The sequence below is a fragment of the Oncorhynchus tshawytscha genome, linkage group LG29, assembly GCF_018296145.1.
Source record: "Oncorhynchus tshawytscha isolate Ot180627B linkage group LG29, Otsh_v2.0, whole genome shotgun sequence".
Lineage (NCBI taxonomy): Eukaryota > Metazoa > Chordata > Actinopteri > Salmoniformes > Salmonidae > Oncorhynchus > Oncorhynchus tshawytscha.
This window is the reverse complement of record NC_056457.1, coordinates 24,868,249-24,894,747: the sequence shown is the minus strand read 5'-3', so window position 1 is coordinate 24,894,747 and position 26,499 is coordinate 24,868,249. Positions and strand designations below refer to the sequence as shown.

The following is a 26,499-nucleotide window of genomic DNA, read 5'->3' as shown; positions in this document are numbered from 1 at the left end:
TTATAGACCTGCAGTGCAGAATAATTGAGGAGCGATTATAGAGCTGCAGTACAGAATAATTAAGGCCTCTCTTCCTCATACTGACCTTGTAATGAACTATTCTCTCTCTCACTCTCTCGCTCTCTTTTTGTGTTGACCCTTGTATTTTATTTGTATTTCTTTCTATGCACACTCACTTGTCCTTACACACTCACACACAGTGACACTCCAACACACACACACAACCACCCACTATATAATTTGCTCACACACACATAATATGCACATACATTTATACTGACTCTACACAAACGCACACCCACTCACATACAATCATCTTATACGCTGCTGCTACTTTGTTTATCATATATCCTGATGCCCTAGTCACCTTACATATCTACCTCTATCACTCCAGTATCCCTGCACATTGTAAATATGGTACCAAAACTGACTGACCCTGTATAGAGTATGCTTACTTACTCTATTCTTCTTATTTCTTGTGTTTTTGTTCTACCTTGTTATTTTTTGTATTACATCATCATTGATAACTGCATTGTTGGGTTTAGAGCTTGCAAGAAAGGCATTTCACTGTACGTGTGCACATGAGATTAAACAAACATGAAACTTGGAAAGAGTGCAGTCATTGATCTAGGTTCAGAGGCCATTGTTCTCTCCCTTACGTCTGGCCTTCACAAGAGAAGGTCACGGTTGTTTTATAGGGTATCCTTCATTTATTTGGTGTGGGCTACGGTCGAACAGTATCCTGTGTGAAGTTGGGTTAATAAACCGTAAACTCAATCCTCTGTCTGGACAATTGTTCCCTTATGATCTAGTCAGGTCATTAAAATAACAATGAAGGCATTTGAATCACTGCATGGTAGACATTCTTGTCTACAATAGGGCAGTGTTTATGAATCTGTCCCCAGATACATTTACAGATGGGGAACAAAATTGAAAACTGTACACTACTGAGCAGAGCTGTAACCTACTGTTCTGGTCTGGTCATACATATGCATCGATCACAGATTATGGAAACAAGGATATACTGTATATTAGTTTGTTACAGATATATGGTGGAAAGGAAAATGTAAAAATACAAAATAAACCTAACCAGTATAGTTCAGATCAGCATGATAGTGTGAAAAGGGTCATATCTATCTACCTTTTATATAACACCCCTTCAGTGGCCTCCAACTGCTCTTAAACGCTAGTAAAACTAAATGCATGCTCTTCAACCAATCGCTGCCCGCACCCGCCCGCCCGTCTAGCATCACTAATCTGGACGGTTCTGATTTAGAATATCGTTGTTTGTGCAGCACTGTTTTGCTTTATCTTGGCCAGGTCGCAGTTGTAAATGGGAACTTGTTCTCAACTGGCCTACCAGGTTAAATAAATAAAGGTGAAAAAAAATAAAATCACATACTCATTAGTACAGCCCCATTGACAGCTAGAGCAAAACATAATGGCCTACGGGGGATTAAGATGTTAAAAATATTTAGCCTTTCCCTATATGCAGGTGAAGGGTTGAAGGGATACGGAGAATGAGAAACTATGGATTGGCAAAACGAGCGAGAGAATTTATAATTGTACCAGGGCGGACCCTATGAAAAAACTACAAATGGACACATTATGAATGACGTCGTCAAGAAAAGACGGACCCAGGTATCTGAAGTTCTTTCTATTTTATTTTGTGATGGAGGAATAAATCAAACAAAAGCACAATGAAGAAACGGAATGAATTGTGTACAGTTATTCACAGTAGCTGTCAACCGCAACAGTGGATATTGTGTAAAGAGGGACATTGAATTGCGTGTGAATTCGAATATTGCATCATCCCTTGTAGGACCCTTTTCTTTTTATTCATTCATCAAAGAAAAACGAAATAATACATATCTATAGTAAAATTCAAGAGGACACATGATAAAACAGCTGATTGTTGATAACTGCAAAGTTTTACTAGTGATCATACAATAAGAAACTCTTACTGCGTATAATTCAGTGTTAAATCATTCAGGCAATCTCCACAGCATACTGAAATTCCTTTTATGTTCAAGATGGCGGGTGACGAGTCTGGAATAACGCTGGGTCAGCCTCATCTTTCCAAACAAGATTTAAATTCGCTGGTGAGTGTTTATCTTGTCAATAGTGATGATAAGGATAGTGATGGTTTGGTTCCCTAAAAGTCATCAGAAAAAAATGTGAATCATTATGTTGTTGCGTGCACCGGGAAAGTGGCTGTTCTACCGGCACATGCTAACAGTAACTACCTAACGTTAGCTTGGTTGTCAGCGTGGGGATTGTCCATTTTCAGCCCCGCCTAATGAGTAAAGGCAGTTTCCTTTTTCAAATACAGAAACATTAGCTTTCTAGACCTACAGGTCTATTTGTCGTTATGTGCATTTGTCTGTTGAATTATAACAGCTGTTCTGTACATCATCTTCCCTGACTGCACAGGAAATGTCGCAGCAGCACATCTGAACAACAGCCCATTCATTTGTATGAACGACCTATAATCAACACAAAAAAAAAAACTAAGATACGCGGGAATTCAAATATGTTTAGCTGTAAAATTTGTCGATATTATTGCTGTGGATGTTCTCATTGTACCATCTGCACCTGATGGTCACATCAACAGAGTACGTCGTCAAGTAGGCTAAACTCGCAGCCTTTGCCAGGTCACGTTTACTACTGCAGAATGTATTACCCTTTCAGGTTATAATACAAACGGTCCTCTGTCTGCTTCACAATGTCTTAGCTCACAAAATGAATCATCCATTCCTTATTTCTCATGGCTACATCTCTCATTGTTATTTAGCCCACTCCAGATTAAGTACCATGCCTTAATTAATTGACCTGTGTGTGTTTTCTCAACAGGATGTGTCCATCCTGACCCCTCTCTCCCAAGAGATCATCAGCAGACAGGCCACCATCAACATTGGTGAGTGAACCAGTCCACTATAGCAGCTAGTGTTGTCATGATACCAGTATCGTGATAACAGAATTTCCTTGGCAAAAAAAGTAAACACTAAGCAGACTCCACTCTATGGTTATTTAAATCAAATCAAATGTTATTTGTCACATGTGCCGAATGCAACAGGTCTAGTAGATCTTACCGTGAAATGCTTACTTACAAGCTCTTAACCAACAATGCACTTTTAAGAAAATAGAGTTAAGAAAATATTTACAAAATAAACTAAAGTGTAAAAAAAAATAACACAATAAAATAAAAATCCAGTGATGTACTGGGCCATACGCACTACCCTCTGTAGCGCCTTACGGTCGGATGCCAAGCAGTGGCCATACCAGGTGGTGATGCAACCGGTCAGGATGCTCTCGATGCTGCAGCTGTAGAACTTTTTGAGGATCCGAGAGACTCCTGCCAAATATTTTCAGTCTCCTGAGGGGAAATGGGGCATTGTGATACTTTTGTAAAGTATTGTGTGCTATAGCTTGGAAAATAAACATGTGACAACAAGGCTGTTTTTACCAACTTTAGGATTGTTTTCCTCAAGAAATTAAGTCTGCTTCATGTTTTGTTTTTCTTTGCTTCCTAGTATTGCGACACTGGTATGGTGACAACACTAATAGCAGCAGTGGTGTTTTTTTTATTTCACCAGGTAGGCCAGCTGAGAACAAGTTCTCATTTACAACTGCGACCTGGCCAAGATAAAGCAAAGCAGTGCATCACAAACACAGAGTTACACATGGGATAAACAAACATACAGTCAATAACACACTGGAGTGATAGATGTGCAAGTAGAGATGCAAAGGAACAAAAAAAAATAACAGGATGAGGTAGTTTGATGGGCTATTTACATGTGCAATGATCAGTAAGCTGCTCTGACAGTTGATGCTTAAAGTTGGTGAGGGAGATATGTCTCCAGCTTCAGTGATTTTTGCAATTCGTTCCAGTCATTGGCAGCAGAGAACTGGAAGGAAAGGCAGCCAAAGGAGTTGGCTTTGGGCGTGACCAGTGAAATATACCTGCTGGAGCATGTGCTGCTATGGTGACCAGTGAGCTGAGATAAAGGGGCTTTACCTAGCAAAGACTTATAGATGACCTGGAGCCATTGGGTTTGACGGTGAATATGAAGCGAGGGGCTTTGGTTACAAAACAGATGGCTCTGTGATAGACTGCATCCAATTTGCTGAGTAGTGTTGGAGGCTATTTTGTAAATGACATCGCTGAAGTCAAGGATCGGTAGGATAGTCAGTTTTACGAGGGTATGTTTGGCAGCATGAGTGAAAATTTGAAGCCGATACTAGATTTAATTTTGGATTGGATTCGCTTAATGCGAGTCTGGAAGGAGAGTTTACAGTCTAACCAGACACCTAGGTATTTGTAGTTGTCCACATATTCTAAGTCAGAACCATCCAGAGTAGAAGTCGGCCGATTATGATTTCGCAACACCAATACCGATTATTGGAGGCCAAAAAAAGCCGATACCGATTAATCTGCCTATTTTTAGAGTGTGTGTGTATACGCATTTTTGTAATAATGACAATTGCAGCAATAATAAATGAACAATGAACACTTTTATTTTCACTTAATATAATACATATTATGGGCTTTTGGATGGGTGTTCTTAAGGTGATTCCACAGGTTGGTGGTATTTTTTGATTTAGCCGTTGCTGACCCCATGCTTACATCTTTATCACAAATAAGACACCTTGCTTTCCCTGGTGCCAATTCCATGTAATAGTCCCACACTGGTGCTCTGCTTTTCTCTGCCATCTGTAAAACACACACACAGCTCTGACGTGACAATGATACTGAAGAGTCTGCTTGGGAGACAAATACTCTCAACTGTTTGAATAAAAATAGTTTAGGTTACCTGTGTTGAAAACAAAATCTGTAATTTCAAAATGCAGGAAATCCTATTTTAATAATGGGCATGGTAAGAATTGACTACCAAAGTGCGAGTCATAATTCCCATGACACCTTCTAGCAAAATCTGAAAAGCGGTTCCTTCATTCATTTTTTCCATAGGATATTTTCAGATTCACTTAAAATAAGGTCTGTGTTTCCTGTAGGCTTACACCACCTTGCCAATTTTATAACTGTGTAGATATCCATAGGACAAGGTAACTCTGATCAATATTGGCTAAATATAAGCGAAGATCTTTTTTTTTGTAGAGTGGATTTATGAAAATGTGTTGACAAACGTTACCTTATCCTAGTGAGATTTACACTGGTATCAAAACGCCGAGGCGGTTTAAACCTGCACGAAACACAGACCTTATTGGAAGTAGATGAAGACATTCTCTATGGAAGACATGAACAGAGGCGGTTTAAACCTGCACGAAACACAGACCTTATTTGAAGTAGATCAAGACATTCTCTATGGAAGACATGAATGGTAAAATAACGAAGGAACCCCTATCAAGTTCAGCCGCAAGTTATTACAGGAATTATAACGTGTAGGCTATTTCTCTCTAAACCATATACCTTTGACTATTACGAGCCTGCTGCTGCCTACCGCCCCTCAGTCAGACTGCTCTATCAAATATCAAATCATAGACTTAACTACAATAAACGCACAGAAATACGAGCCTTAGTTTCCGGATTTGACCTAGCACCTCAAAAACAAAACGTTTATTCCGTTCCGTATTTTATCTAACGGGTGGCATCCATGAGTCTAAATATTCCTGTTACATTGCACAACCTTCAATGTTATGTCATAATTACGTAAAATTCTGGCAAATTAGTTCGCAACGAGCCAGGCGGCCCAAACTGTTGCATATACCCTGACTCTGCGTGCAATGAACGCAAGAGAAGTGACACAATTTCACCTGGTTAATATTGCCTGCTAACCTGGATATATTTTAGCTCAATATGCAGGTTTAAAATATATATACTTGTGTATTGATTTTTTTTAAAGGCTTCGATGTTTATGGTTAAGTACACATTGGAGCAACGACAGTTGATTGATTGTTTTTTATAAGATGAGTTTAATGCTAGCTAGCAACTTACCTTGGCTTACTGCATTCACGTAACAGGCAGGCTCCTCGTGAGGCAGTTGGTTAGAGCGTTGGACTAGTTAACTGTAAGGTTGCAAGATTGGTTCCCCGAGCTGACAAGGTAAAAATCTGTCGTTCTGCCTCGTTGAAAATAAGAATGTGTTCTTAACCGACTTGCCTAGTTAAATAAAGGTGTGTACATTTTTTTGGGGCAAAATCGGCGCCCAAAAATACAGATTTCCGATTGTTATGAAACCTTGAAATCGGCCCTGGTTAATCGGTCGACCTCTAGTCTGGAGGTTTGTTAACAGTGTCCAAATAAGGGCCAGACGTATACAGAATGGTAGAGGTGGGTCAGATAATCACCAGCAGCAAGAACGACATCATTGATGTATACAGAGAATAGAGTCGGCCCGAGAATGGAACCTGTGGCACCCCCGTAGAGACTGCCAGAGCTCCAGACAACAGGCCCTCTGATTTGACACACTGAACTCTATCAGAGAAGTAGTTGGTGAACCAGGCGAGGCAGTCATTTGAGAAACCAAGGCAGTCATTTGAGAAACCAAGGCAGTCATTTGAGAAACCAAGGCAGTCATTTGAGAAACCAAGGCAGTCATTTGAGAAACCAAGGCAGTCATTTGAGAAACCAAGGCAGTCATTTGAGAAACCAAGGCAGTCATTTGAGAAACCAAGGCAGTCATTTGAGAAACCAAGGCAGTCATTTGAGAAACCAAGGCAGTCATTTGAGAAACCAAGGCAGTCATTTGAGAAACCAAGGCAGTCATTTGAGAAACCAAGGCAGTCATTTGAGAAACCAAGGCAGTCATTTGAGAAACCAAGGCAGTCATTTGAGAAACCAAGGCAGTCATTTGAGAAACCAAGGCAGTCATTTGAGAAACCAAGGCAGTCATTTGAGAAACCAAGGCAGTCATTTGAGAAACCAAGGCAGTCATTTGAGAAACCAAGGCAGTCATTTGAGAAACCAAGGCAGTCATTTGAGAAACCAAGGCAGTCATTTGAGAAACCAAGGCAGTCATTTGAGAAACCAAGGCAGTCATTTGAGAAACCAAGGCAGTCATTTGAGAAACCAAGGCAGTCATTTGAGAAACCAAGGCAGTCATTTGAGAAACCAAGGCTGTTGAGTCTGCCGATAAGAATGTGGTGATTGACAGAGTCGAAAGCCTTGGCCAGGTTGATGAATACGGCTGCACAGTATTGTCTTTTATTGATGGCGGTAATGATATCGTTTAGGACCTTGAGCGTGGCTGGGGTGCACCCATGACCAGCTCTGAAACCTGATTGCATAGCGGAGAAGGTACGGTGGGATTCGAAATGGTCGGTGACCTGTTTGTTAACTTGGCTTTCGAAGACTTTAGAAAGGCAGGGTAGGATAGATATAGGTCTGTAACAGTTTGGGTCTTGAGTGTCTCCCCCTTTGAAGAGGGGGATGACCGCGGCAGCTTTCCAATCTTTAGGGATCTCAGACGATACGAAAGAGAGGTTGAACAGGCTAGTAATAGGGGTTGCAACAATTGTGGCGGATAATTTTAGAGAGGGTCCAGATTGTCTAGCCCAGCTGATTTGTAGGGGTCCAGATTGTCTAGCCCAGCTGATTTGTGGGGGTCCAGATTTTGCAGCTTTTTCAGAACATCAGCTATCTGGATTTGGGTGAAGGAGAAGTGGGGGAGGCTTGAGCAAGTTGCTGTTGGGGGTACAGAGCTGTTTGCCGGGGTAGCCAGGTGGAAAGCATGGCCAGCTGTAGAAAAAATGCTTTTTGAAATTATCATAGATGTATTGGTGGTGACTGTTTCCTAGCCTCAGAGCAGTGGGCAGCTGGGAAGGAGGTGCTCTTATTCTCCATGGACTTTACAGTGTCGCAGAACTTTTTTGAGTTTGTTCTACAGGATGCAAATAGCTTTTTCAAACTGCCTGTGTGTATTGGTTCCTAACTTCACTGAAAAGTTGCATATTGCGGGGGCTATTCAATGCTAATGCCTTACGCCACAGGATGTTTTTGTCTAACTGGTGTCTTGTCGAACATGAGATCTGGGGACCTCAGCCATATATAGTCTGCCCCTTACCTGATCTCCCAATTTTAGCCTGTGATTAAATGTGCAAATTTGACATTGGGAAAATAAGGATTCGAAGGCTAATTATTGACAATGTTATACTGTGAGTGTTGATTCCTAACACCCATCTCTACTGCCTGAGCACCTCCAGTAACACCCTCTGTTCTTTCCTGGCCTGTAGGTACCATTGGTCATGTGGCCCACGGAAAGTCTACGGTGGTCAAGGCCATCTCAGGGGTTCACACTGTCCGCTTCAAGAACGAGCTGGAGAGGAACATCACCATTAAGCTAGGTTACGCTAACGCCAAGGTAAGTAAACAACGCACTGTTTAGGTCCAATACATGAAGGTTGAGTACCCATAACGTAGGAGCACCCGTAACTGTTGGCAACACACGAGGATGGGGCGTGACATGGGTAGAAGGAGTGAATGGAAATGGTACAGTACCAAAAGCATAATGTGGTTCCCCTTTACTGCCCTAGGTGTATAAGCTGGATGACCCCAGCTGTCCCAGGCCAGAGTGCTACAGGTCGTGTGGCTCCAGTACTCCTGATGAGTTCCCTACAGACATCCCTGGAACCAAGGGCAACTTCAAACTGGTCAGACACGTGTCCTTCGTGGACTGTCCCGGTCACGATATTCTGATGGCCACCATGCTGAACGGAGCGGCTGTCATGGACGCTGCCCTCCTGCTCATTGGTAAGACACACTTCTGCTGATCAATACTGTATAATAATCCTACTCCTGACATTACTGATTGAACAATAATCACACTCCCCATCACCTGATCAGCTCTCGGTAACTTAACCCACATCCCTCTCTCCCAGCGGGTAACGAGTCATGTCCCCAGCCCCAGACCTCTGAGCACCTGGCTGCCATAGAGATCATGAAGCTCAAACACATCCTGATCCTCCAGAACAAGATTGATCTGGTCAAGGAGAGCCAGGCCAAGGAGCAGTACGAACAGATCCTAGCCTTCGTACAGGGTCAGTGGCTGGAATAGCTGACTCTTCTAAAGCTTTGTGTGTGTTTGTCTGAGGGAAGTATGTCTGTTTGTTTAACCCCTCTGCCTTCTTAAAAGTGTGTAACCTCTCTCCTCGTGTGTGTGTGTGTAACCTCTCTCCTCGTGTGTGTGTGTGTGTAACCTCTCTCCTCGTGTGTGTGTAACCTCTCTCCTCGTGTGTGTGTAACCTCTCTCCTCGTGTGTGTGTGTAACCTCTCTCCTCGTGTGTGTGTAACCTCTCTCCTCGTGTGTGTGTGTGTGTAACCTCTCTCCTCGTGTGTGTGTGTGTGTAACCTCTCTCCTCGTGTGTGTGTAACCTCTCTCCTCGTGTGTGTGTAACCTCTCTCCTCGTGTGTGTGTGTGTAACCTCTCTCCTCGTGTGTGTGTGTGTGTAACCTCTCTCCTCGTGTGTGTGTGTGTGTGTAACCTCTCTCCTCGTGTGTGTGTGTGTGTAACCTCTCTCCTCGTGTGTGTGTGTAAACTCTCTCCTCGTGTGTGTGTGTAAACTCTCTCCTCGTGTGTGTGTGTGTGTAAACTCTCTCCTCGTGTGTGTGTGTGTGTGTAAACTCTCTCCTCGTGTGTGTGTGTGTGTGTGTAAACTCTCTCCTCGTGTGTGTGTAAACTCTCTCCTCGTGTGTGTGTGTAAACTCTCTCCTCGTGTGTGTGTGTAAACTCTCTCCTCGTGTGTGTGTGTAAACTCTCTCCTCGTGTGTGTGTGTAAACTCTCTCCCCGTGTGTGTGTGTGTGTGTAAACTCTCTCCTCGTGTGTGTGTGTGTGTGTGTGTGTAAACTCTCTCCTCGTGTGTGTGTGTAAACTCTCTCCTCGTGTGTGTGTGTGTAAACTCTCTCCTCGTGTGTGTGTGTGTAAACTCTCTCCTCGTGTGTGTGTGTGTGTGTGTGTAACTCTCTCCTCGTGTGTGTGTGTAAACTCTCTCCTCGTGTGTGTGTGTGTGTAAACTCTCTCCTCGTGTGTGTGTGTGTGTAAACTCTCTCCTCGTGTGTGTGTGTGTGTAAACTCTCTCCTCGTGTGTGTGTGTAAACTCTCTCCTCGTGTGTGTGTGTAAACTCTCCTCGTGTGTGTGTGTGTGTGTGTAAACTCTCTCCTCGTGTGTGTGTGTGTGTGTGTGTGTGTAAACTCTCTCCTCGTGTGTGTGTGTGTGTGTAAACTCTCTCCTCGTGTGTGTGTGTGTGTAAACTCTCTCCTCGTGTGTGTGTGTGTAAACTCTCTCCTCGTGTGTGTGTGTGTAAACTCTCTCCTCGTGTGTGTGTGTGTGTGTAAACTCTCTCCTCGTGTGTGTGTGTGTGTGTGTGTGTAAACTCTCTCCTCGTGTGTGTGTGTGTGTGTGTAAACTCTCTCCTCGTGTGTGTGTGTAAACTCTCTCCTCGTGTGTGTGTGTGTAAACTCTCTCCTCGTGTGTGTGTGTAAACTCTCTCCTCGTGTGTGTGTGTGTAAACTCTCTCCTCGTGTGTGTGTGTGTGTGTGTGTAAACTCTCTCCTCGTGTGTGTGTGTAAACTCTCTCCTCGTGTGTGTGTGTGTGTGTAAACTCTCTCCTCGTGTGTGTGTGTGTGTGTGTAAACTCTCTCCTCGTGTGTGTGTGTGTGTAAACTCTCTCCTCGTGTGTGTGTGTGTGTGTGTGTGTAAACTCTCTCCTCGTGTGTGTGTGTGTGTGTGTAAACTCTCTCCTCGTGTGTGTGTGTGTGTGTGTAAACTCTCTCCTCGTGTGTGTGTAAACTCTCTCCTCGTGTGTGTAAACTCTCTCCTCGTGTGTGTACTCTCTCCTCGTGTGTGTGTGTGTGTGTACTCTCTCCTCGTGTGTGTGTGTGTGTAAACTCTCTCCTCGTGTGTGTGTGTGTGTGTGTGTGTGTAAACTCTCTCCTCGTGTGTGTGTGTGTAAACTCTCTCCTCGTGTGTGTGTAAACTCTCTCCTCGTGTGTGTGTAAACTCTCTCCTCGTGTGTGTGTGTGTAAACTCTCTCCTCGTGTGTGTGTGTAAACTCTCTCCTCGTGTGTGTGTGTAAACTCTCTCTCGTGTGTGTGTGTAAACTCTCTCCTCGTGTGTGTGTGTAAACTCTCTCCTCGTGTGTGTGTGTGTAAACTCTCTCCTCGTGTGTGTGTGTAAACTCTCTCCTCGTGTGTGTGTGTGTAAACTCTCTCCTCGTGTGTGTGTGTGTAAACTCTCTCCTCGTGTGTGTGTGTGTAAACTCTCTCCTCGTGTGTGTGTGTGTAAACTCTCTCCTCGTGTGTGTGTGTGTAAACTCTCTCCTCGTGTGTGTGTGTGTGTGTAAACTCTCTCCTCGTGTGTGTGTGTGTGTGTGTAAACTCTCTCCTCGTGTGTGTGTAAACTCTCTCCTCGTGTGTGTGTGTGTGTGTGTAAACTCTCTCCTCGTGTGTGTAAACTCTCTCCTCGTGTGTGTGTGTAAACTCTCTCCTCGTGTGTGTGTGTGTGTGTGTAAACTCTCTCCTCGTGTGTGTGTGTGTGTGTGTGTGTGTGTGTGTAACTCTCTCCTCGTGTGTGTGTGTGTGTGTGTGTGTAAACTCTCTCCTCGTGTGTGTGTGTGTGTGTGTGTAAACTCTCTCCTCGTGTGTGTGTGTGTGTGTAAACTCTCTCCTCGTGTGTGTGTGTGTGTAAACTCTCTCCTCGTGTGTGTGTAAACTCTCTCCTCGTGTGTGTAAAACTCTCTCCTCGTGTGTGTGTGTGTGTGTGTGTGTAAACTCTCTCCTCGTGTGTGTGTGTGTGTAAACTCTCTCCTCGTGTGTGTGTGTGTGTAAACTCTCTCCTCGTGTGTGTGTGTGTGTGTAAACTCTCTCCTCGTGTGTGTGTGTGTGTGTAAACTCTCTCCTCGTGTGTGTGTGTGTGTGTAAACTCTCTCCTCGTGTGTGTGTGTGTGTGTAAACTCTCTCCTCGTGTGTGTGTGTGTGTAAACTCTCTCCTCGTGTGTGTGTGTGTAAACTCTCTCCTCGTGTGTGTGTGTGTGTGTAAACTCTCTCCTCGTGTGTGTGTGTGTGTGTGTAAACTCTCTCCTCGTGTGTGTGTGTGTGTGTAAACTCTCTCCTCGTGTGTGTGTGTGTGTGTGTGTAAACTCTCTCCTCGTGTGTGTGTGTGTGTGTGTAAACTCTCTCCTCGTGTGTGTGTGTGTGTGTGTGTGTAAACTCTCTCCTCGTGTGTGTGTGTGTGTGTGTGTGTGTAAACTCTCTCCTCGTGTGTGTGTGTGTGTGTGTGTGTGTAAACTCTCTCCTCGTGTGTGTGTGTGTGTGTAAACTCTCTCCTCGTGTGTGTGTGTGTGTGTAAACTCTCTCCTCTGTGTGTGTAAACTCTCTCCTCGTGTGTGTGTAAACTCTCTCCTCGTGTGTGTGTAAACTCTCTCCTCGTGTGTGTGTGTGTGTGTGTAAACTCTCTCCTCGTGTGTGTGTGTGTGTGTAAACTCTCTCCTCGTGTGTGTGTGTGTGTGTAAACTCTCTCCTCGTGTGTGTGTGTGTGTGTAAACTCTCTCCTCGTGTGTGTGTGTGTGTAAACTCTCTCCTCGTGTGTGTGTGTGTGTGTAAACTCTCTCCTCGTGTGTGTGTGTGTGTGTGTAAACTCTCTCCTCGTGTGTGTGTGTGTAAACTCTCTCCTCGTGTGTGTAAACTCTCTCCTCGTGTGTGTAAACTCTCTCCTCGTGTGTGTGTGTGTGTAAACTCTCTCCTCGTGTGTGTGTGTGTGTAAACTCTCTCCTCGTGTGTGTGTGTGTGTGTAAACTCTCTCCTCGTGTGTGTGTGTGTGTGTGTAAACTCTCTCCTCGTGTGTGTGTGTGTGTGTGTGTGTGTAAACTCTCTCCTCGTGTGTGTGTGTGTGTGTGTGTGTGTAAACTCTCTCCTCGTGTGTGTGTGTGTGTGTAAACTCTCTCCTCGTGTGTGTGTGTGTGTAAACTCTCTCCTCGTGTGTGTGTGTGTGTAAACTCTCTCCTCGTGTGTGTGTGTGTGTGTAAACTCTCTCCTCGTGTGTGTGTGTGTGTAAACTCTCTCCTCGTGTGTGTGTGTGTAAACTCTCTCCTCGTGTGTGTGTGTGTGTAAACTCTCTCCTCGTGTGTGTGTGTGTGTGTGTAAACTCTCTCCTCGTGTGTGTGTGTGTGTGTGTAAACTCTCTCCTCGTGTGTGTGTGTGTGTAAACTCTCTCCTCGTGTGTGTGTGTAAACTCTCTCCTCGTGTGTGTGTGTGTGTGTAAACTCTCTCCTCGTGTGTGTGTGTGTGTAAACTCTCTCCTCGTGTGTGTGTGTGTGTGTGTAAACTCTCTCCTCGTGTGTGTGTGTGTGTGTGTGTAAACTCTCTCCTCGTGTGTGTGTGTGTGTGTAAACTCTCTCCGTGTGTGTGTGTGTGTGTGTGTGTGTAAACTCTCTCCTCGTGTGTGTAAACTCTCTCCTCGTGTGTGTGTGTGTGTGTAAACTCTCTCCTCGTGTGTGTGTGTGTGTAAACTCTCTCCTCGTGTGTGTGTGTGTGTGTAAACTCTCTCCTCGTGTGTGTGTGTGTGTGTAAACTCTCTCCTCGTGTGTGTGTGTGTGTGTAAACTCTCTCCTCGTGTGTGTGTGTGTGTGTAAACTCTCTCCTCGTGTGTGTGTGTGTGTGTAAACTCTCTCCTCGTGTGTGTGTGTGTGTGTAAACTCTCTCCTCGTGTGTGTGTGTGTGTGTAAACTCTCTCCTCGTGTGTGTGTAAACTCTCTCCTCGTGTGTAAACTCTCTCCTCGTGTGTGTGTGTGTGTGTGTGTGTGTAAACTCTCTCCTCGTGTGTGTGTGTGTGTGTAAACTCTCTCCTCGTGTGTGTGTGTAAACTCTCTCCTCGTGTGTGTGTGTAAACTCTCTCCTCGTGTGTGTAAACTCTCTCCTCGTGTGTGTGTGTGTGTAAACTCTCTCCTCGTGTGTGTGTGTGTGTGTGTGTGTAAACTCTCTCCTCGTGTGTGTGTGTGTGTGTGTGTAAACTCTCTCCTCGTGTGTGTGTGTGTGTGTGTGTAAACTCTCTCCTCGTGTGTGTGTGTGTGTGTGTAAACTCTCTCCTCGTGTGTGTGTGTGTGTGTGTGTAAACTCTCTCCTCGTGTGTGTGTGTGTGTGTGTAAACTCTCTCCTCGTGTGTGTGTGTGTGTGTGTAAACTCTCTCCTCGTGTGTGTGTGTGTGTGTGTAAACTCTCTCCTCGTGTGTGTGTGTGTGTGTGTAAACTCTCTCCTCGTGTGTGTGTGTGTGTGTAAACTCTCTCCTCGTGTGTGTGTAAACTCTCTCCTCGTGTGTGTGTAAACTCTCTCCTCGTGTGTGTGTGTGTGTGTGTAAACTCTCTCCTCGTGTGTGTGTGTGTGTGTGTGTAAACTCTCTCCTCGTGTGTGTGTGTAAACTCTCTCCTCGTGTGTGTGTGTGTGTAAACTCTCTCCTCGTGTGTGTGTGTGTAAACTCTCTCCTCGTGTGTGTGTGTGTGTGTGTGTGTAAACTCTCTCCTCGTGTGTAAACTCTCTCCTCGTGTGTGTAAACTCTCTCCTCGTGTGTGTAAACTCTCTCCTCGTGTGTGTGTAAACTCTCTCCTCGTGTGTGTGTGTGTGTGTGTGTGTGTGTAAACTCTCTCCTCGTGTGTGTAAACTCTCTCCTCGTGTGTGTAAACTCTCTCCTCGTGTGTGTAAACTCTCTCCTCGTGTGTGTGTAAACTCTCTCCTCGTGTGTGTGTGTGTAAACTCTCTCCTCGTGTGTGTGTGTGTGTAAACTCTCTCCTCGTGTGTGTGTGTGTGTGTAAACTCTCTCCTCGTGTGTGTGTGTGTGTAAACTCTCTCCTCGTGTGTGTGTGTGTGTGTGTAAACTCTCTCCTCGTGTGTGTGTGTGTGTGTAAACTCTCTCCTCGTGTGTGTGTGTGTGTGTAAACTCTCTCCTCGTGTGTGTGTGTGTGTGTAAACTCTCTCCTCGTGTGTGTGTGTGTGTGTAAACTCTCTCCTCGTGTGTGTGTGTGTGTGTAAACTCTCTCCTCGTGTGTGTGTGTGTGTGTAAACTCTCTCCTCGTGTGTGTGTGTGTGTGTAAACTCTCTCCTCGTGTGTGTGTGTGTGTAAACTCTCTCCTCGTGTGTGTGTGTGTGTGTGTAAACTCTCTCCTCGTGTGTGTGTGTGTGTGTGTAAACTCTCTCCTCGTGTGTGTGTGTGTGTGTAAACTCTCTCCTCGTGTGTGTGTGTGTGTGTGTGTAAACTCTCTCCTCGTGTGTGTGTGTGTGTGTGTGTGTAAACTCTCTCCTCGTGTGTGTGTGTGTGTGTGTAAACTCTCTCCTCGTGTGTGTGTGTGTGTGTAAACTCTCTCCTCGTGTGTGTGTGTGTGTGTGTGTAACTCTCTCCTCGTGTGTGTGTGTAAACTCTCTCCTCGTGTGTGTGTGTGTGTGTAAACTCTCTCCTCGTGTGTGTGTGTAAACTCTCTCCTCGTGTGTGTGTGTGTGTAAACTCTCTCCTCGTGTGTGTGTGTGTGTGTGTGTAAACTCTCTCCGTGTGTGTGTAAACTCTCTCCTCGTGTGTGTGTAAACTCTCTCCTCGTGTGTGTAAACTCTCTCCTCGTGTGTGTACTCTCTCCTCGTGTGTGTGTGTGTGTACTCTCTCCTCGTGTGTGTGTGTGTGTGTGTGTAAACTCTCTCCTCGTGTGTGTGTGTGTGTGTGTGTAAACTCTCTCCTCGTGTGTGTGTGTGTGTAAACTCTCTCCTCGTGTGTGTGTGTGTGTGTAAACTCTCTCCTCGTGTGTGTGTGTGTGTGTAAACTCTCTCCTCGTGTGTGTGTGTGTGTGTGTAAACTCTCTCCTCGTGTGTGTGTGTGTGTGTGTGTGTGTGTAAACTCTCTCCGTGTGTGTGTGTGTGTGTGTGTAAACTCTCTCCTCGTGTGTGTGTGTGTGTGTGTAAACTCTCTCCTCGTGTGTGTGTGTGTGTGTGTAAACTCTCTCCTCGTGTGTGTGTGTGTGTGTGTAAACTCTCTCCTCGTGTGTGTGTGTGTGTGTGTGTAAACTCTCTCCTCGTGTGTGTGTGTGTGTGTGTGTGTGTAAACTCTCTCCGTGTGTGTGTGTGTGTGTGTGTAAACTCTCTCCTCGTGTGTGTGTGTGTGTGTGTAAACTCTCTCCTCGTGTGTGTGTGTGTGTGTGTGTGTGTAAACTCTCTCCTCGTGTGTGTGTGTGTGTGTGTGTGTGAACTCTCTCCTCGTGTGTGTGTGTGTAAACTCTCTCCTCGTGTGTGTGTGTGTGTGTAAACTCTCTCCTCGTGTGTGTGTGTGTGTGTAAACTCTCTCCTCGTGTGTGTGTGTGTAAACTCTCTCCTCGTGTGTGTGTGTGTGTGTAAACTCTCTCCTCGTGTGTGTGTGTGTGTGTAAACTCTCTCCTCGTGTGTGTGTGTGTGTGTGTGTAAACTCTCTCCTCGTGTGTGTGTGTGTGTGTGTGTAAACTCTCTCCTCGTGTGTGTGTGTGTGTAAACTCTCTCCTCGTGTGTGTGTAAACTCTCTCCTCGTGTGTGTGTAAACTCTCTCCTCGTGTGTGTGTGTGTGTGTGTAAACTCTCTCCTCGTGTGTGTGTGTGTGTGTGTAAACTCTCTCCTCGTGTGTGTGTGTGTGTGTGTAAACTCTCTCCTCGTGTGTGTAAACTCTCTCCTGTGTGTGTGTGTGTGTGTAAACTCTCTCCTCGTGTGTGTGTGTGTGTGTGTAAACTCTCTCCTCGTGTGTGTGTGTGTGTGTGTAAACTCTCTCCTCGTGTGTGTGTGTGTGTGTGTAAACTCTCTCCTCGTGTGTGTGTGTGTGTGTAAACTCTCTCCTCGTGTGTGTGTGTGTGTGTAAACTCTCTCCTCGTGTGTGTGTGTGTGTGTGTGTGTAAACTCTCTCCTCGTGTGTGTGTGTGTAAACTCTCTCCTCGTGTGTGTGTGTGTGTAAACTCTCTCCTCGTGTGTGTGTGTGTGTAAACTCTCTCCTCGTGTGTGTGTGTAAACTCTCTCCTCGTGTGTGTGTGTAAACTCTCTCCTCGTGTGTGTGTGTAAACTCTCTCCTCGTGTGTGTGTGTGTGTAAACTCTCTCCTCGTGTGTGTGTGTGTGTAAACTCTCTCCTCGTGTGTGTGTGTAAACTCTCTCCTCGTGTGTGTGTGTGTAAACTCTCTCCTCGTGTGTGTGTGTGTGTGTAAACTCTCTCCTCGTGTGTGTGTGTGTGTGTGTAAACTCTCTCCGTGTGTGTGTGTAAACTCTCTCCTCGTGTGTGTGTAAACTCTCTCCTCGTGTGTGTGAACTCTCTCCTCGTGTGTGTACTCTCTCCTCGTGTGTGTGTGTGTAAACTCTCTCCTCGTGTGTGTGTGTGTGTAAACTCTCTCCTCGTGTGTGTGTGTGTGTGTAAACTCTCTCCTCGTGTGTGTGTGTGTGTGTAAACTCTCTCCTCGTGTGTGTGTGTGTGTGTAAACTCTCTCCTCGTGTGTGTGTGTGTGTGTACTCTCTCCTCGTGTGTGTGTGTGTGTGTGTGTGTAAACTCTCTCCTCGTGTGTGTGTAAACTCTCTCCTCGTGTGTGTACTCTCTCCTCGTGTGTGTGTGTGTACTCTCTCCTCGTGTGTGTGTGTAAACTCTCTCCTCGTGTGTGTAAACTCTCTCCTCGTGTGTGTAAACTCTCTCCTCGTGTGTGTAAACTCTCTCCTCGTGTGTGTGTAAACTCTCTCCTCGTGTGTGTGTGTAAACTCTCTCCTCGTGTGTGTGTAAACTCTCTCCTCGTGTGTGTGTAAACTCTCTCCTCGTGTGTGTGTGTAAACTCTCTCCTCGTGTGTGTGTGTGTAAACTCTCTCCTCGTGTGTGTGTGTGTAAACTCTCTCCTCGTGTGTGTGTGTGTAAACTCTCTCCTCGTGTGTGTGTGTAAACTCTCTCCTCGTGTGTGTGTGTGTAAACTCTCTCCTCGTGTGTGTGTGTGTAAACTCTCTCCTCGTGTGTGTGTGTAAACTCTCTCCTCGTGTGTGTGTGTGTAAACTCTCTCCTCGTGTGTGTGTGTGTGTAAACTCTCTCCTCGTGTGTGTGTGTGTAAACTCTCTCCTCGTGTGTGTGTGTGTGTGTGTGTAAACTCTCTCCTCGTGTGTGTGTAAACTCTCTCCTCGTGTGTGTGTAAACTCTCTCCTCGTGTGTGTGTGTAAACTCTCTCCTCGTGTGTGTGTAAACTCTCCTCGTGTGTGTGTGTGTGTAAACTCTCTCCTCGTGTGTAAACTCTCTCCTCGTGTGTGTGTGTGTAAACTCTCTCCTCGTGTGTGTCTCTCTGTGTGTAAACTCTCTCCTCGTGTGTGTGTAAACTCTCTCCTCGTGTGTAAACTCTCTCCTCGTGTGTGTGTAAACTCTCTCCTCGTGTGTAAACTCTCCTCGTGTGTGTGTGTGTGTAAACTCTCTCCTCGTGTGTGTAAACTCTCTCCTCGTGTGTGTGTGTGTGTAAACTCTCTCCTCGTGTGTGTGTGTGTGTAAACTCTCTCCTCGTGTGTGTGTGTGTGTAAACTCTCTCCTCGTGTGTGTGTGTGTAAACTCTCTCCTCGTGTGTGTGTGTGTAAACTCTCTCCTCGTGTGTGTGTAAACTCTCTCCTCGTGTGTGTGTGTAAACTCTCTCCGTGTGTGTGTGTGTAAACTCTCCTCGTGTGTGTGTGTGTAAACTCTCTCCTCGTGTGTGTGTGTGTGTAAACTCTCTCCTCGTGTGTGTGTGTGTGTAAACTCTCTCCTCGTGTGTGTGTGTGTGTGTAAACTCTCTCCTCGTGTGTGTGTGTAAACTCTCTCCTCGTGTGTGTGTGTGTGTGTGTAAACTCTCTCCTCGTGTGTGTGTGTGTGTGTGTAAACTCTCTCCTCGTGTGTGTGTGTGTGTGTGTGTAAACTCTCTCCTCGTGTGTGTAAACTCTCTCCGTGTGTGTGTGTGTGTAAACTCTCTCCTCGTGTGTGTGTGTGTAAACTCTCTCCTCGTGTGTGTGTGTGTGTGTAAACTCTCTCCGTGTGTGTGTGTGTGTAAACTCTCTCCTCGTGTGTGTAAACTCTCTCCTCGTGTGTGTGTGTAAACTCTCTCCTCGTGTGTGTGTGTGTAAACTCTCTCCTCGTGTGTGTGTGTGTGTAAACTCTCTCCTCGTGTGTGTGTGTGTAAACTCTCTCCTCGTGTGTGTGTGTGTGTAACTCTCTCCTCGTGTGTGTGTGTGTGTAAACTCTCTCCTCGTGTGTGTAAACTCTCTCCTCGTGTGTAAACTCTCTCCTCGTGTGTGTGTGTGTGTGTAAACTCTCTCCCGTGTGTGTGTGTGTAAACTCTCTCCTCGTGTGTGTGTGTGTGTGTGTGTGTGTGTAAACTCTCTCCTCGTGTGTGTAAACTCTCTCCTGGGGTGTGTAGGTACTGTGGCAGAGGGAGCACCTATCATTCCTATCTCAGCACAGTTGAAGTACAACATAGAGGTGGTGTGTGAATACATTGTCAAGAAGATACCTGTCCCCATCAGAGACTTCACCTCAGAACCCAGACTCATCGGTAAGAACAGACACACGTGATGACTTGAACCCAGCTGTCTCTGTTATGCTTATAATAATGTGTTGATGTGGCGTGCGTTTACGTGTTTCAGTGATCCGGTCATTTGACGTCAACAAGCCGGGTTGTGAGGTAGATGACCTGAAAGGAGGTGTGGCTGGAGGCAGTATACTAAAAGGCGTGCTCAAGGTAGGACACCTGCTTCTTCCCTTTGCAACAAAGCATCATGGGCAAGTGGTTCAATGGTGCAAAGTTCTTATGAAGCTCTCTGCTTTTCATTAACTTCTGCTATTTGTTCATCCTCTTTTCTCTCCCTCTGTTCTTCCCTCCCTCTTTTATATCTGTCTCTCCAGGTGGGACAGGAGTTGGAGGTGCGTCCAGGCATTGTGTCTAAGGACCATGAGGGGAAGCTAATGTGTAAACCCATCTTTTCCAAGATCGTCTCTCTGTTCGCTGAACACAACGACCTGCAATATGCGGCACCCGGGGGACTCATTGGTATGAACCTGTGTGTGTGTTGTGACGGTATGGTGGGTCAGGTGTGTGTTTCTAATATGAGTATAAACACTCAGGTGTGTGTGTTCTCTTTCCTATCCAGGTGTTGGCACTAAGATTGACCCGACCCTGTGCAGAGCTGACCGTATGGTTGGTCAGGTGCTGGGAGCGGTCGGAGCGCTACCAGAGATCTTCACAGAGCTGGAAATCTCCTACTTCCTGTTGAGGAGGCTTCTGGGAGTCCGCACTGAAGGAGACAAGAAGGCTGCCAAGGTCAGCACTGCACCCTGGGCTTGGTGTTGAACTGGTGTAGATGGAAATGGACTGGATTTCTTTATACTGATTTTTGTATTACATTTAGAGGAGGAAGCATCTTTAGATTACTGAGACGCAGTGCGAGGCGGCGGGCAGGCAGTGCGAGGCGGCGGGCAGGCAGTGCGAGGCGGCGGGCAGGCAGTGCGGCGGGCGGGCGGGCAGGCAGGGCGAGGCGGCGGGCAGGCAGGCAGGGCGAGGGCGGCGGGCAGGCAGGGGGCGAGGCGGCGGGCAGGCGGCGGGCGGGCAGGCAGGCAGGGCGAGGCGGGCGGCAGGCAGGCAGGCGGCGGGCAGGCTTTTTTCTGTTTTTACTCAAGCTGTCTTTCCTGTGTTTGTCTTGTTCCTCCCCTCAGGTCCAGAAGCTGTCTAAGAACGAGGTGTTGATGGTGAACATCGGCAGTCTGTCTACGGGCGGCAGAGTGAGTGCAGTGAAGGCTGATTTGGCCAAGATCGTCCTGACCAACCCTGTCTGCACTGAGGTCGGAGAGAAGATTGCGCTCAGTCGTCGTGTGGAGAAACATTGGCGGTAAGATGGAAGAGGGGTTTTCACTGGATTTTGTGTGTTCGGCTGTTTATCCTTACTTTTGTGTCTCATTGGTTCTCTTCGCTCTCTGCAGTCTGATTGGCTGGGGCCAGATCAGGAGGGGGGTGACCATCACCCCCACGGTGGACGATGACTGAGGAACCAGACAGGAAGTGTCTTCATGGCAACACCCTCTCAACCAGACGACATGCCCAACATACTCTTTTTCATACCAACACCTGTTCAAGTTGAAAAAGAGGAATACCTGCCCCAGAGGGGGAAGGGAGGAGGCTGCATCGCAATAGTCTAAACTGGCTTCATCACCCTGTCTTCTCTCATCTGCACTGATAAATAAACAACTGGGGCAGGTGGAAGCAGATTACTCATATTAGAAATCTACTGCTTACCTGTCTTTTTTTCAGATCAGTGCAGACGAAGGAGAATAGACGAGGAGAGGAAGCCACAGTAGAGTATTGAGATACGTCCAGGGAGGGTTAAGGGAAGGTAGCTGGTCAGTGGTTTTAAGATGAGTCTCCCAAAGCAGGACTGTGACTGATTGAACAGGGGGCAACACTCACAATGCTACAGATAGAAATGTAATGGATAGAGCTGAGATGACATGAGTCCCTATTCATTCCATTTGATGGAAAATCCTGTCTTGCTATATTTCTATCTGACTGTACAGTAAGCGTTGCTCCCTCCTGAATAAGCCCTGCCACAGATGGGAGAGGAACACAGGCTTGATAGTGCTGTGTGTTCTGCTGTCAACTGCTTTCAGTAGAATCTAATAAAATGGACATTTGGAACAAAAGCCTGTTAGTGTGTTTTTTTAATATGCTATAGAATGTGATTGGCCCCTTTTATTATTCAATGTTCTATTTAGGTATGTTTCTGTCCAATCGAAGCAGTCTTGTGGCAAGAATAAAAAGGGTTGTGAAATGGCTTCTATCTTTGAAGATCCTGTCCTATTGTGGATTAGTCACAGCTTCTGTAAAGCCTAAATACAGCTACAGTATAAACACACTAATGATTTACCTGTAAACTTCCCCGCTAACTCAATTTAGGGTGAAATTCAGCTCAGTCTGACCCAATGGAGAGTTTAGATTAACAATTGCCGAGCAGGAGGACAAAACAGTAAGGAGATTTCAATACCTGAAAGTACCTGAAAAATGGGTGTGCTTGATGATTTTTGTCCCCACAGCTAGAGAATGCAGGGAGGGAGTATACAATGGGGAGGCCCATGGACGGGAGGGGGCTGTGGATATGATGAGGGAGGCCTAGGGACTGGAGGGGGCTGTGAGGATCTCACTAGAGATCCTGAGGAATATGAAGTTCAACAGTCTTGCTGAAAGACTACAAATCGAAAGCCAAACAGGTAATGCATCGTATTATGTTAGTAATTCCATTTATTTCTACTCATTGTTAACATTGTGATACACAGGTGTGACAAAGTGAAATGTTGGGGTTCATATTACCAATATTAAAACTGAAACCTTTTATTTCAGCCATAACAGAGGTGGTAACGAGTGATCAGATAAACAAACCTCAACCTCAGGAGGAAACTGCTTCTGAACCTCTTCCACCGGAGGAGAAAAAGCCTCCCAAACTGACTCTCCCAAAGGAGGAGTGCTCCTGTCCTGTGTGCCATGACATCTTCAGGGATCCTGTCATCCTGCCATGTGGTCACAGCCTCCTGTCTGCAGGAACATTGGAGAGAGAAGGAAATAATGTCCTGTTAGTAGGAGAAGAGATCCAAAAAAGTCCTACGGGATTGGAGTAGCTCTGCAGTCTGCACAGTGAGAAACTCTTCTGTCTGGAGGATAAACCGCTAGCGTGAGGTGTGTCGGAGTTTAAAAAAACACAAGTTCAGACCAATAGAAGAAGCTGCACAGGACCATAAGCTACAATTGGTTAAATTTAACACTGAAGTTGTTCATATAGATTAACAAAAATACAGTGGTGTAAAGTACTTGAGCAAAAATAATTTAAAGTACAACTTAAGTCATTCTTTGGAGTCTCTGTACTTTACTATTTAAATTTTGGATTACTTTTACTTCACTAGATTCCTGAGTAAAATAATGTACGTTTTTTACTCCATACATTTTCCCTGACACCCAAAAGTACTAGTTACATTTGGAATACTGAGCAGGCCAGGAAAATGGTAATTCCTTGTCATCCCTACTGCCTTTGATCTGGCGGACTCACTAAACACAAATGCTTAGTTTGTAAATTATGTAGTGTGCCCCTGGCTATCTGTAAATTATTTTAAAAATGTAAAGATAAAAAACAAGAAAATGGTGCTGTCTGATTTGCTGAATATAAAGAATTTGAAATGATTTATACTTTTGATACTTAAGTATATTTTAGCAATTAAATGTATATTTTGATACTTAAGTATATTGAAAACCAAATACTTTTACTCAAGTAATATTTTACTGGGTGACTTTCACTTTTCACATCAATGTAAGGATATTGAGTGAGGAGAGAATTCTGTGATCTCTACATACTGTAGATGCCTGGGATTACCTGATAATAACTACCATTCCTTTCACTGTCTCCAGAGCACAGGCCCAGCAAACAAACAGATTAGGGAGGAGTTTGATAATCTTCACACGTTTCGATGAGATGAAGAGGAGGCCAGGATTCAAAAAAATAATAATCAGGAAGTTAGTGTAGAGAGGCTAGCACTGAAGTAATATGTTCTAATTTTGGGGTTCTAGTCATGATTCCAGCAACTGTCTTTAGCACTAGCTGAAATGCATTTAGTGCTTTATCCAGGTAGACGGAGAGTAGAGCATTGCAGTAGTCTAATCTCGAAGTGACAAAAGCATAGATTAGTTTTTCTGCAACATTTTTAGACAAAAAGGTTCAGATTTTTTGCAATGTTATGACAATGGAATAAAGGTGCTCTTGAAATATTTTTTACATTAGTCAAAAGAGAGATCAGGCTAGGCTCCAGAGTAACACCGAGGTCCTTCATTGTTTTATTTGAGTCAACTGTAAAACCATTGAGATACATTTTCAGATCAAACAGAAGATCTCTTTGTTTCTTGGGACCTAGAACATCTCTGTTTTGTCTGAGTTTAAAAGTACAACATTTGCCACCGTCCACTTCCTTATGTCAGAAACACAGCCTTTCAGGGTAGGCAATTTTGGGACTTCATCATGTTTAATCTAAATGTACAGCTGTGTGTCATCTGCATAGCCATCGCTAAGACATAGCATATATACTGAACACAAAAGTGGTCCTAAAACGGAACCTTGAGGAACACAAACTTACCATTGATTTTTCAGAGGACAAACCATCCACAGAGACGAACTGATATCTTTCCGACAGATAAGATCTAAACCAGGCAAGAACTTGTCCGCATAGACAAATTCGGGTTTCCAACCTCTCCAAAAGAATGTGGTGATCGATGGTGTCAAAAACAGGTCTAGGAGCACAAGGAGAGACACGGAGCCTTGAACTGACGCCATTAAAAGGTACTTTACCACCTTCATCAGTGTGGTCTCAGTACTATGATGGGGTCTAAAGCCAGACTGGAGCGTTTTGTATACATTATTTGTCTTCAGGAAGGCAGTGAGTTGCTGAGCAACAGCTTTTCCCAAACATTATCTGACACTGTTAACTACACACATTCACACACACTTTCACTGAGAGAGTATTTCCATTTATTGGTAATGGTTGTAGTCTCCATCCTCCTTACCAATGTAGGCCTCTGTGCAAAAGTACAGCACCGTTTGTCTCTGGAACCACATTCAAATGATATATCAATTCTCCTGGTCACAAGTATAGATTCTGGCCTTTTAATGCAGAGATAGATTTTTGAATGTACCTTTATTGTACATTAGAAAGTTCAGGACCATGTGTGATGCATTGAATGAAAATGAAATGTTTAATGTATGGCACAAAAAAACAAGAAAAAAAAGATACATTTGGTCAATAAGACCAATAAAAAATTGAAATATTTACCTAAAGTAAATATGTGGCCTTTATGTACAAATGTAGGCTACATAAATTCATCATAGGTTACCTTTGAGTAGTCTAATTGCCTAGTCTTTGAGTAATAAGTAATATAATAATAATAAAGTTGTAATATGAATGTTAAAATATTCATTGATCAATCCAAACATCTCAGCCTTATTCAACCCTCTCTGTTTGACCTTTTGACCTAGATGAGAGAATATATTTGAGTATTGCCTTTATTATGTTGCTAGCTGTCTTATTTAATAAAGCAGTTCCATAGTACACTTCCAGGCTGGATGGCACACTGAGCGAATATCCGAAGAAGTCGCACCTAGATGCTAATCTAAGGTCAGTTTGGAGATTTTTTGAGACAATGGTTAAAGGTAGCGTTTGGTGAGAGCAAGCTGATCCTAGATCTGAACAGGACAGCCTCTATGCTACTTAAAACTGAGATAGGCTACACCTGCCACAGACGCTGTTCCACGGTTAGGTGAGTACATGGATAAACTGGGTTTCAAAAGAAGGTTATGTATTGTAAACTTTAAATGCCAAAGAAAGGTCTGTTTGTCACTATAAAAGAGACAAGACGCCCGCAACTTGTGTTTCTTTGGGGAAGCGCCACTGCGTTTTTAAGATTTCACTGTTAAATTCAGCACACAGATTGATAAAGAATTGTTGCTCCTCTTCTAGTCAGAAAGCGTATTTGATAATGGTATCTGTGTGTATGATCTGTGCTGTCTGTGTACCCGTCTTACTACAGGCAGCTGCTGAGCTGCACTAAAGGATCCTCAGGTATGGTGTTTTTGCTCTACTGATCCAGGGTCAGATATTGATCTCCTAGCCTACTGATGATATCCTACTGATCCAGGGTCAGATATTGATCTCCTAGCCTACTGATTATGTCCTACTGATCCAGGGACAGATATTGATCTCCTAGCCTACTGATGATATCCTACTGATCCAGGGTCAGATATTGATCTCATAGCCTACTGATGATGTCCACCAAGATTAACATGCTAACATCGCCACTGGGTGGGCCTATGCCCTCCCATGGCTTCGCCCCTGCCCAGTCATGTGAAATTCATTGATGAGGGCCTAATGAATGTATTTTAATTGACTAATTTCCTTCTATGAACTATAACTCGGTGAAATCTTAGAAATGGTTGCGTTTCTTTTTGTTCCAGTTACGATCCAGGTGTGCAAAGCCCTTAGATACTTACCCAGAAACACTCAGAGCTTTAATCACTGCCAAAGGAGCTTCTACAAAGTATTGACTCAGGGGTGTGAATGCTTTATGAAAATCAGATATTTCTGTATTTCATTTTCAATAAATTTACCATTTCTAAAAACATGTTTTTACTTTGGGGCATTGTGAGTAGATGGGTGACATTTTTGAATGTATTTAATCCATTTTGAATTCAGGCTGTAACACAAGAAAATGTGGCATAAATCAAGGAGTATGAATACTTTCTGAAGGCACTTTAGCTACTCCAGTGTTTATAATTAATGTATAAATACATACAGTCAAACTCTTGGTGATGTATTCATCTCTGTCTGAATGTCATCACACATCAGGTCCAGAGAGCGCAGACACACATTCTCCTGACACAAATAGCACACAGGTTAATACACACCCACCTGTGTTCTCATCGACCTCCAATATATGTGAACAGTACCTCGAGGTCAGCGAGGTGTCTCGCCCCCTCGTCCGTGCTGCAGTTGTACCTCAAGT

General features: G+C 44.7%; 1 protein-coding gene across 1 annotated transcript; it reads left to right on the top strand.

Moving 5' to 3' along the window:
• The first annotated feature begins 1,992 nt into the window (after positions 1–1,992).
• On the top strand, positions 1,993–21,611 carry LOC112247557 (eukaryotic translation initiation factor 2 subunit 3-like). The gene is made up of 11 exons (XM_042308743.1): positions 1,993–2,102; positions 2,854–2,917; positions 8,191–8,318; positions 8,491–8,707; positions 8,836–8,994; positions 19,339–19,473; positions 19,565–19,659; positions 19,824–19,968; positions 20,069–20,238; positions 20,631–20,803; positions 20,895–21,611. The coding sequence occupies exons 1-11, from the start codon at positions 2,025–2,027 to the stop codon at positions 20,956–20,958; spliced, it is 1,428 nt and encodes a 475-aa protein (XP_042164677.1). The 5' UTR covers positions 1,993–2,024; the 3' UTR covers positions 20,959–21,611.
• Positions 21,612–26,499: the final 4,888 nt, after the last annotated feature.

What these genes read in the sequence shown, in the direction of transcription:
- LOC112247557 (XM_042308743.1), top strand. Translation starts at nt 2,025, where the DNA reads ATGTTCAAGATGGCGGGTGACGAGTCTGGAATAACGCTGGGTCAGCCT. An exon ending in TAGGTTACGCTAACGCCAAG is followed by an intron (nt 8,319 to 8,490) that starts GTAAGTAAACAA and finishes TTACTGCCCTAG; the next exon opens with GTGTATAAGCTGGATGACCC. An exon ending in CGCTGCCCTCCTGCTCATTG is followed by an intron (nt 8,708 to 8,835) that starts GTAAGACACACT and finishes CCTCTCTCCCAG; the next exon opens with CGGGTAACGAGTCATGTCCC.